The 11458-nt window shown below is 51.7% G+C and overlaps 1 protein-coding gene across 1 annotated transcript in view; it reads left to right on the forward strand.

The window, feature by feature from the left end:
• Nucleotides 1-9897: 9897 nt before the first annotated feature.
• Nucleotides 9898-11458, forward strand: part of LEFTY2 (left-right determination factor 2) — a 3532-nt gene continuing 1971 nt past the window's right edge. The window contains exons 1-2 of the mRNA XM_011360879.2: nucleotides 9898-10199; nucleotides 11190-11436. Coding sequence (XP_011359181.1) covers nucleotides 9950-10199; nucleotides 11190-11436 — 497 coding nt within the window. The 5' untranslated portion in view covers nucleotides 9898-9949. The remainder of the gene's footprint in view (nucleotides 10200-11189; nucleotides 11437-11458) is intronic.

An 11458-nucleotide genomic window follows, 5' to 3' on the forward strand; every position in this document is an offset into this window, starting at 1 on the left:
GCTGAACACTCCTCAGTGGCTTCCCATGGCTCCCTGAATTAGAGCCGTGCCGTGGCCTGGGGCCCCTTCCTCCAGCCTCTGCCCCTTCTCCGCTGTACTCCAGCCACCCGGACGGCTTCCTGATCCGGTACCCAGCAAGCTCTTTCTCAACCCTGCTGCCCGCTCTGCCTGGAACCGTCTCCTCCACTCCCTTTCCCGCCGGTCCATTCTCATCCCGGATGCGGTCTCCTCGTGCGGCCACCCCAGTCCCTGTCTCTTTCATTGCCCTGTTTACTTCTTCTGTTATCTGGCTTCTTTGGTGTCTTGTTTATCGTCTGTCTCCTCTCACTGGATTGAGAGCTTCACAAGACAGTGGCCATCTGGGTCGCGACCACGCCGGGTGCCTGGCTGAATGGGGGGTGTGGCCTGGCGCGATTTATTGTCACTCGCTCGCTTGTTCTAAATGCTCGTTTATAAAAATATGGCCTTAGAAGGGCCCGAACTAGATATAGAATTCGTGGTTTTCCCCTTTTCTTTCTCCTGATCATTTAGCTGGACCGAAGGTCTGTTTCTCCTGACATCACATCTTCGGAGGGGGTGCTGACGGCGTCCATCTTTTCCTTCCCGGCAACTCTGCAAAGACGTAGGGAGACAGAAGAACTGAGAATATTGGGTAAAATAAAGAGTTTAAAAAAGAAATATATCACGTCTTTGAACCATAGGAAAAAGGAAGCTAAGGGTAACATAAATAATTTGAAAAATTTCCAGAAAAATAGCAACATTCTACTCATCTATATTTAAAAGTTTGTAATAGGGGGAAATCTATTTGGCAAATCCAAAAAGTAATTTATTTTCAAATTACATATATCTATAGAAACACATAAAAACATATCGTTAGAGAAAGATGAAAAGATCCTAAAAAGAAAAACCCTTACTTAATTTAGAGTGCAGGCAACGATCTAAGTGACACATTAGCATAATTTTTATGTATTGCGAATATCTCCTCCTACTCTCATCTTGCCTTTTCATTAATGGTATCTTAGAACAAACGTATTATTGACTATAACATACATATAGAACAGTGAATAAATTGTAATGTATAATGTGAAATTTTTACAGATGAGCTATATAACCAGCATCCAGTTTGAGAATCAGAACATTACCAGCATCCTCTGGGATTGACCAGTACATGACATTGCCTGGAAGCAGGCCCTGGGGCCACCCAGAAGAGAGGGTGGGAAGAGCCGGCTTCCTGACTTAGCACCTTATTTCTTTTAGGCCCTCTCTTATTTCTTCAGGTGCCCTGAGCTGGGAGAATATATTTACCATGGATGCAATCAAGAGATTACATCCAGAATATATAAAAAGTTGCTGCAAATCAATAAGGAAACCAAGCACGCAATAGAAAAACCAGCAGAGGAAATCTAAATGGCCCATAAACATCGGAAAAGCCTTCAGTCCCACTGATAATCAGGAGGATGGAAAACGAAGGCAGTAAGATTTCCTTTCAGTCCGACCTCACATCAGATTAGCAAAATGGAGGCGCTTGATGAAGGGAGGGTGAGGATGCGAGAAAATAAGTTCTCTGAGACATATTTGGGTGGGGTCTGCAAATTGGTAGAGAGTTCTTGGAGGGCAATTTGGCAGAATCTGATAAAACTGTAAAATATGCACACCTTCTACCCAGTTCTCTGTATCTACCGTAGAGAACTACACATGTATATTATACCAGTAGAAGTGTATATGAACTATATCGTCTCTGTATATAAATATTTATCATACATTATATTATACCAATATGCCACTAGAGTACCAATACAGACATATCCATACACAGGTACACAAAGGGGAATGCTCGAGAGTCTGCAGTGCAGCACTGAAGATCCAAAATCTTCGAGAGAAAACAAACATTAATATAATAGTAGATCATTAGAATGGCATCTAACTTTTCATTAGCAATCCTAATTGCCCTGGTTACTAGAAGTCAATAGAGCAATGCCTTACTTAACACTTCTAACGAAAAATGATTTCGAAACTAGAATTCTACACCCAGCCAATCAAATCAAAAAGATACTTTCAGACCTTTAAGCTTCCTTTCTAAGAAAGGTGCTCGAAGATGTATTCCAGCAAAACGAAAGGGAAAACAGAAAGAGGAGAAGGGATCTAGAAAACAGTGGATTGGGCCCAAGACGGCAGTGGTGGGAAATCCCAGTGGTGACCGTGTAGGACACCTTGAGAAGAGCCTCGTCCCAGGGTAAGCAACAGAATGGAGGCCTCTGGAAGCAGGCACGGTGTCTCTAGGAAAAGAAATAGAATCTTCTGCAATAAACAGATGGGGAAAAGCTGAATAATATTGAAGATACGGTGAAGATACATTATTTTGCCAACAAGGAGAAAAGTAATCAGCAACTCTGAGAAAAAATGAAAGGCCGAACGAGAAAATCATGGTCCAAATATGAAGCAAATTTAAAATAAGGTAGATTGGGAACAATGGATGGAGTATCAAGAAAAGAATATCCATTTGTCTTGGCCCAAGGTTTATTTTGGAACCATAGTAAGATAAATATAACCATAGCATCCTTTTGGGCTCTATAATAAATACTATTTACATAATTGTGGTAACGTAAATGTTACTTATTAGTTTTCAGCATTTTAATCAACTTATAAACAAGGACTGAGCACAATGTTAAGGTTACCAAGGTTGACAATGTGAAAATTAGAGTGTGGCTGGTAGAGGACATGACCGTGGCCCTTGCACAGTCTTGTATGTGTTGGTTACTAGTTTCCTGAATGAATACTATCTAAAGAAACAAAGGTTTTAGCATACTGTTTAAATTCTCCAAAGTGATGAAAGGAACTAAAATTACCAATGTGTTTATTGAAAATTTGAGAGGAGACCTAAGTAAGCATACTGTTTATGGTTTGGGAGGTAAACCATCAGGAGTGATGTTTGAAGAGTGGGAAAGGATGGAGTGAGACAGTGATTGCTTTTCCTTATAAACGCTTCTTTGCTATTTGATTTCGTACCATAGATACGTCTTTGATCTCCCCCCCGCCCCGCCCCCCTCCCCCCCAACTCATCAGCTCCCACCAGGAACTTCTCAGAGAGCCTAGAGACCAAGAGGCAGGCCAGATGCTCAAAGGACAGCTTAGAGCTGCGTTGCAGAGGAAGCAAAAAGTGTTTGCAGGAGGTGTAGGGGCTGCTTGGTGGCTGGAGTGTCACGTTCCCTAATGAACATGCAGGGAGGAGGTAAAACGTGCCGGTAGCTTCTCACCGGAGTGGATGGCAAAAGCTCGTTTCCTTTCCGTGATAACTGCAGCACTGAGCTATTGATAAAATGCTTAAGTGTCTGCGAAAAGGATCGTCCCAGCAGGACCGAGTTAATCCTAGAGATTTCTCCATGCTCATTATTATGTATTTTATTTGCTCGGCCCGCCTTTCCAATTACCTCTCAGAATGTGCAAATCCTTCCCCGCTTTATCAGCCTTGCTCCGGAGATTAGAGGATCCGGCAATGACCTTCATTGTCAACACCACTGGCTCCGCTGGGGCTCTCCCCGGGGACCGGTCGGACCTCTGGCTCCACACTGATGAACCTACAGCCTAGAAGACATGATCTGATCGAACCTTTAAGGATTTTCCATCTAGAACAGGGTGAGCCTAAAGTAAGGCCACGGGAATCACATGAGGTTAGGAGCACTGGGCCCCCTGCTCTGTCCTTGACAACCTTTGGCCGTGTCTCCAAGGGCAGAGAGGCGGTCAAGGGTATGTTGACAGGTGAAAACAGAACATGTTATCAGATACTGACGTTGTCATGTGCCTGGGCTTGTGCAGGTTCAGGCCGTCCTAGAAGCACATACAAGATTCAGCGTTGCACTGGGGAAGATGACCAGGGGTTAGGTGGCAGCGTAGGAGACACTTGTCACTGTCTGTCCATCTGCCAAGTGTCTACATTTTTCAACATGAAAGTTGTATGTGTTGGTTACTAGTTTCCTGAATGAATACCGGCTTTACTTTGGACTAAGAACTCAGGTCTCTTGGTCCAAATTTCCAAAATTTTACCAAAAAGGGGCTCATCCTATCTCTCTCTCTCAGCGAACACTGTGTGAACACGTGATTTGCAGGGCATCGTGCTGGGCGTGATGACAGAATCAAACGAGAGGGTGTCTGTTCCTTGCCACTACTGTGCTCCATCGGAAGACCTCACGTGAGCATCTCTCTCCAGAATGTCGGAGGGAACGTCAGTCAGCTGTTTTCATGAGCAACCAAGGGCATCCAGAGCACGCAGTGATAAACTGGGCAGGGAGAGATGGCGTGGGCAGAACATCAGAGAGGGGTTTTCACAAAGGAAGTGAGATTTATCGGAGACCTGCCAGTGAGAACATTGCAAAGGCAAAGAAGAGACGAAGGGCATTTCGGTTAAGGAAGAAGAGTGAGCAAATACATGACCGACCAGGGGCTCTTCTGTGAGGGGCCAGACCGCTGAGTGAAGGGGGGCTGTGATGGGACAGGACATGGGGATGGGAAGGCCAGCTGGGCCTGAGGAGAGCCTCCAGCCTGAGCCCCGCTGGCCCCGGAAGCTACAGATTAGGGGCCGCCCAGGCAGAGAGGCACAGTTCAGAATCAGCACCCTGGTCTCCTGCCTCCTATATTTTCTTGGAAGTGAAAATATTCAGAATTAACAAAGCTGTAGGGAAAGACATAAAAGGTTGTGTTGTTGTTTTTTGTGTGTGTTTTTTTTTTCAGGAGAGGATGGTGAAGAAACAGAAACTTGGAGGAAAATTTTGACCTACATAATGTTCACTTAAGAGTGTTAAATGGTAAACTTAATTTGCATCTAATATGCTCATATTCGGAGTACTTAGAAAGAGAAAAAAAAAAACCTCTTTTCACCTATTCTTACTCTCAAATTTTCAGGGAAACTCTGAGAAGGATTTCAGGAAAAAAGTCTTTTCTATTTTTTTTTTTTTCCTGACCGTCTTCTTGCCTCTCCTCACAGCCAATCAGAAAGCTGAGGGATCATCTGGACCGGCTGGACTGCGGACCATGTGATGAGACGGTTTTTCCTCACAGGCCTGCCATCACGCTCCCCCAGCCTCGCCCCGCTTCTCAAACCTAAAGTGGAGAGGAACTTTAACACCCAGATGCCTGCTTGTGCCCCCAGCCGAGCCCCCTCAGGAGGCCTGGGTCCAGGAATCTGTGGTTACCAGGTTCCTCAGGTGACTCCGGGCAGAAGTCACCGTCCCCAGCGACTCCCCCGCGGAACGAAACCAGACTTGGTGGGAGGCAGGAGGTGCCGGAACAAGGGTTGTAGAATAGGAACAACCTGGGTGGAATGAGGAATAATGGGCCACCCCAAAGCTCAGGAGCAGCTGGCATCGTGGCTCTGTGGGGAACAGCACCAGGTCAGGGGGCACCCCTGCAGAAACCATGGAACCCTGTGCAGAGGGGACAGAGCAGCCAAAGGGCTGGGTGATCTCACAGCTGTCTGGGTTGCAGAAGACCTGTCCTAAGTGTCCTCAGGCCTACAGGACACGCATGGGAGTGTGAAGCGTCTGAATTCTCGTACAGTGTTCACACAATTACACTTAGAGCATTTGTGGCATTTTATCTCTGGAAAAAAAAAAAAAAAGTCTTAACACAATTAAAAAAATCCCTAACAACACAGGTCCCTAAACAGTATGGGCTTTTTCCACCTTTCAAAGCCTTGGGGGAGAGCAATCTGATTCAGACAGCTTTGTAAGCCGTCTCCCCTCCCCCATTGTCAGAAGAGGCTGTTTTACGGTTTTTCTGCTTTTCAAGCCCATCCTGACCCCACAAACCAGAGACCAGACCCTCCACCCAGAGGGAAGGCCTGGTCCCCTCTCTGCATGACAAAGGACAGCTGCCCTCCTCCTGAGGACTGAGTCCCTTGTAAAAAGTCTCCCAATCCACATTTCTGGTCTTCTTTTGCCACTAGCTAATTGCTCAATTATTTTATTTCCCCAACAAAACCTCAGTCTGCCTGGAATCCACATTCAGGACCAGGAGCCTGTGTCCAGAAAGCCACAGGAGTCTGGAAATTGGTCCTCCGTCTGTCTGCTTCTCATGCCTGTCCCGCTCAGCCCAGCCCCAGCCCTGGAGTGACTGGGTCCCCAGCCCGCCTGTGGCGGATGGCTGCGTCCCGCTGGCTTCAGGGGTCCTCCGGGACTGTGCACTGCAAACAGCCTGAAGGTGTGGAAGGGACTTTGGGCTGGGAATCCGAAGCCTTGACTTTACTGTGTGAGCTCAGGGACATTGTCACCTCTTTGAGCCTCGGTTTTCTTAGCTTTAAAAACTGGGGGAGGACAATGGCCTGGATAGTCCGTTTCACTTCTGATTCTACAAAGAATCAGCATCATTCGTACAGTAAGCCCTCACTTAACGTCGACCATGGGTTCTCAGAAACTGTGGCTTTATACAAAACGGCGAACGAGGAAACCAGTTTTGCCAAAGGCCGACTGGTCGGAACTAAAGCACCTGCCACATATTTCTGGTCACAAAAACATCCCCAAACTTCTAAATAAAGACCCCAAACACTTCTAACATTAAACATTGACGTAAATGCGAGCTATACATACATCGAAGAAAAAGGAATGAAAACAAGTAAGGTCACTATTTTCCAACCCGCTGACTGCAGTGCGGGGTCCCTGTGGCCGGAGCCTCTCCCGGCAGCTCAGGGCGCCAGGAGGACCCACCTGGACAGGACGCCTGTCATTCACAAGGCCACTCACAGATACTCACTCAGACCAGGACAATTTAGACACACCGATGGACTTAACTGCACATCTTTGGGACGTGGGAGGAACCCAGAATCCCCAGAGAAAACCCGTGCAGACGTGAGGAGAGCATGCCGACCCACACAGAAGGTGCAACGAAAGGACACTGGACAAAACCACAGTGTTCGCGGAATCATTTCCCTCTGGTTGTACGAAGTAACGGGGGGAAGGCGGAGGACGGGGCACCTTGCCGGATCAACCCTCCAGGGGTGTGAAATGCTCCCCGGCTCTCCCTCCTTAAGGGAGGCGCCCACAACTGAGAGGAAGCCGTGGGCCATCTGCCCAGGCCATCAGTGGCCACTTGGAGCTCAAGCTCTTCCCAGCAGGCAGGACCGGTCCTCAGTCAGGGACCCCAGAGGGGACTCTGTGCTGAGAGGCCAGCCCGGGAGCACCAGCGAGACCTCTGTGGGGTGGCAGAGAATCCAGCGGAAGAGGGTCTTTCTGGAAAATGTTTCGATTTAACTTGTTACCCGAGGTGCAGAAGGGGTCTGACCCGCTGGGACTCCCGTGGGTCCTCAGTCCTGAGGCGTCTCCTTGGTGGGAGAGAGCCTTGTGTGGGCGCACACTGTCAGGGAGCAGCAGTACCAGGGGCCTGGCCTCCCTCAGCTCAGTGCCAGCGGGGCCCTGTTGAAACCATCACGTGGACCCAAATGTCCCCATTGTGAGTTGCCAGCCCCAGAGCGCTCCCAGGGGTCTAGATGTTGGGGGCCTGGTGAGGGGATCATGGCATGCAAAGGCAGCCTGGGTGTTATATCCGTGGCACCACCCTGGCCAGTGATAAGCCACAGGGCTTCCTGTCACCCAGTGGCCAGGGTGGTGGACTTTGCATATTTATGGAACACCAGCCCAGGACAGCTCTCGGGGACTAAGGGCCATGGGTCCTGCGCCGCCTGTAAATGTGACACTTCTGCACCTTTTGGCCCAACTTGAAGCCCAAATGTTTGCATCAAATAAGTCTTTTCCCTGCTAATCACCACTTGCAAAGAAAAGCAACAGCAAGGCTTTTGAAGAAGGCCACACGTGTCACATAGAGCAGGAGGGCCTGTTGGGGCCCGACGGAGAGGTGGCGCCTTATATTTCAGGGGTGTTCAAACTCTGTGAGACGTGAGCCCCAAGATGGGATTTGAACTCCTCCTCGCGAATTACACAGATTCTGTGGAAATAGAGGGGGGAGGAGAAAGGAAGGGGAGCAGGGAAGCAGTGGAGGCCGCAGTCCGTCAGCCCCGGATACTCCCTGGGTTCAGCTGTCAGGATTTCTGTATTTCCTCTTACTTTGCCCGGCGTCCCTATGTGACAGACCCCGTTTCCTTCCCTTCGAACAACCCCAGCTCTGGCACTTCCTACCTGTGTGACTTTGGCCAAGTCAGGTAACAGGCTTATACCTGTCTTTTCATCTCTGAAACGGGAACATGAGTGGCACATTGTTGTGAGGATAAAGAGTTACTGTACTTAAAACACTCAGGGCCGGTGTGCAGCCCAGATGCACGATCAGCCAGCGAAGGCTATTATCCTAAGCCCCCCTCCCCCACCTTACTACTAAAAACCCTTCACGCTTAGGCCTGAGGCGGCAATTTCCAAGGGGAGTTCTCCCTGTGAGTACCAGAAGGTTCTCTCTTCCCCTGCCTGGGACGTGTGAGTAGCACAGCGGCAGGGGGATGGCACAAGGGTGTACCCACAGAGGAGGCAGTGTCCCCCTCTGCTGGAAGTGGAAGAGGGGGCGCGCCTTGCCCACTGAGCCCCTTGGCCCTCACCTGCAGCCATCGTCCGCACTGTCCTCACCCTCAGTCCATGGGAAGTGAGCCTTTCGAGTTTGGGGAAGGGTTTCCTCCTGCACATCCTCAAGTCCCCTGGGCCAGGAGGGGCCTCTGGGGACAGGTGCCTGTGTTGACCCCCCTGCTTGCTGACGGTCTTTAACCATGTGGTGTTCTGACTTTGCATCCAGGAGATCTGGGGCAGGTGCTGACACCTGCCTCCCAGGGCTGCCGTGAATACACGTCCAGAGCTTAGCGCAGAGTCTGGCACAGAGAGAGCCCTCGAGAAACGATTGTTCCTCTGGTTGTCGCCGTGTTTAGAAAACCCACACGGGCAGATAATGACGGCGGTGAAACTTTACATGGGCTTACTATGCACCAGGCACTGGGCTAAACATCTTACCAGTGTTAATTCATTTAATCTTCATACCAGCCCTATGGAGTAGACTCGATATTATCACCTCTTCCTTCAGATGAGTAAACTGAGGCACTGAGTAGTTAAGGAACTTGCCGGCAGGTCAAACAGCCAGCAGCAAGCGGCAGACCCCATATTCGATCCCAGCCAGTGTTTGAGAAGGCACTGGGGGCTCCCGCCCACCCCAATATGCCCAGTACCTGCAGCTTTGGACAGGACATGACTCTTCCCGGGTTCCTGACCCTTCACCCTTCTCTAGGCATGACGGGGCTGGGTCTGAGACCCGGTGGTGTGAGCCGGGGGCCAGGCTCACTGCACAGCGCACTCCCCAGAAGGATGCTGTGCCTGAGGGGTCTCTCCCTCTGTGGTGGTGTGACTACAAGGACACCGCAGAAGTCCTCGGAGCTGCCAGATTCCCTGTCCTGACAGCACCTAGCTTCCTTCTGTCACGAGGGAGGACAAGGTCCCCTGCGAGATTGTGGAGAGCAGAGGAGGGAGACTTTCAAGGACTGAAGAATGGAAGGAGATGACTCACGGGGCTTCTGTGGAAGTGCCCGGAACAGGCAGGGATGCAGAATCCTTTCCCTTTGTCCTTCTCGGTGAACTAACCTAGACCCAGACTGGCCTCCAGGAAAGACACTTAAATGGCTGGCTTGTGGGACTCCTTTTCACAGAACAGACTCGCTTTTGCATAGACTAGGACCCGGGTAGGGCCGGGGAACTTCAACAGGCACCGTAATTATTATAGAGCTACCAGGCAGCAGCATCCAGACAGCCTTTGTGCCCTCCCTAGACAGCCCCCTGCTCGGGCTCATGGACCTGTCTGGCTGCTGAGCTCCCAGGAGGGCGAGGGGTGTGACCTCCCTTCCTCCCTCCCTCCCACTACCCAGGCCCAGCCCAGGGCTGGCTATAAAGCCTGCCCAGCCTGGCTCCTACCATACCCAGGGGAACCCTCCCAGAGCCTCCCAGGGGACACATCCACCCTGCTCCTCCTCCTGAGAAGCATCATGAGGTCCCTGTGGCTCTGCTGGGCGCTCTGGGCCCTGCCCCTGACCGGCCCCGGGGCAGCCATGACCGAGGAGCAGATCCTGGGCAGCCTGCTGCAGCAACTGCACCTTAGCGAGGTGCCCATCCTGGACGAGGGCGACGTGGAGAGTCTGGTCACCCCTGCCCACGTGAGGGCCCAGTACGTGGCCCTGCTGCAGCGCAGCCATGGGACCCCCTCCCGAGGGAAGAGGTTCAGCCAGAACTTCCGAGGTGAGGCCCTCCCTCCCTGCTGTACTCTGGTCCTTGGGGGGAGGCGGGGCTAAGGCTGGATGTGCCTGTCTGGGAAGGCTGTCCGGGGCCCCTCTCTGGGCCTAGGGCTCACTCCCTCAGTGCCCAGAGCTAAACCCAAGGGCCCCAGGGCGAGGATGCTGATCCACATGTCAGCTGCCCCTGTTAGCTAAGGGCACCAGAGCTACCCCTTTGGCTGCTGGAGATTGTTACAAACGAGGACCAGGCTCTACAGGGCAGTGAGGAGGGACAAGGACTGTGCACTGAGGTCCCCATCCAGGGTGTCAGGCTGATCCACTGCCAAAGCCAAGGCCTTAGAGAAGAGGAGGGTGGAGAAGAGAAAGCAGAGCCCCGGGAGCGTGCCTGGGTATGGGTGGGCAGGGTACTGGGGGCAGAAGAACCCTGGCTGGGCCCAGAGTGCCTGGGTGAGTCAGGGCTTCTTGGGTTCTGTTTTCATACCGCCACTAGTGGCCTGACCTTGAACAAAGGGCTTTAAAATCACTTCTGAACCTGTTTGCTGCTCTGCAACAATGCTCTGACTACGTGTGCCCTGTCTGCTGGCATCGTGAGCATTAAAGTGTGTACTGTGGGTGGAAACGTGCTGGGGTAACCGAGAGTTATTAATTAACACCAGGTCACTCAGCTGTCAGGGATGCAGCGGCCCAAATCCTACTGCAGCCCCTGCCTCTCTGGGCCTAGACTGGACTCAAGTGTCCCCAGGGAGGATGCTTATCTGCATCTCAGCTGTCCCTGCTCACTCAGGCAGGGCTTGAGGCTTCCCCTTCCTGCAGGTGGAGATTGTTATAAACAAACCCACAGACCTAAGGGGGATTTTGGGGTAACGCAGCTTAGCCCAGGGAGTCTTGGCCCAGGGGCTGTTCTCTCCCCACCCGGCTACCACCAGTGGCCCTGCCACCCCCAGAGCTCTCCCAGTGCCCGGAGAGGCCCCGCTGACCCTGCTCCTGTCCCCAGAGGTGGCGGGCAGGTTCCTGGTGTCCGAGGCCTCCACGCACCTGCTGGTGTTCGGCATGGAGCAGCGGCTGCCCCCCAACAGCGAGCTGGTGCAGGCCGTGCTGCGCCTCTTCCAGGAGCCGGTCCCCGAGGCCGCGCTCCGCACGCACGAGCTGCTCTCCCCGCGCAGCGACCGGGCCCGGGTCACCGTCCGCTGGCTGCACGTCCGTGACGACGGCTCCAACCGCACCTCCCTCATCGACTCCAGGTGGGGAGGTTGAGGCTGGGGG

The sequence above is a fragment of the Pteropus vampyrus genome, unplaced genomic scaffold (genome assembly GCF_000151845.1).
Source record: "Pteropus vampyrus isolate Shadow unplaced genomic scaffold, Pvam_2.0 Scaffold60, whole genome shotgun sequence".
Taxonomy (NCBI): Eukaryota; Metazoa; Chordata; class Mammalia; order Chiroptera; family Pteropodidae; genus Pteropus; species Pteropus vampyrus.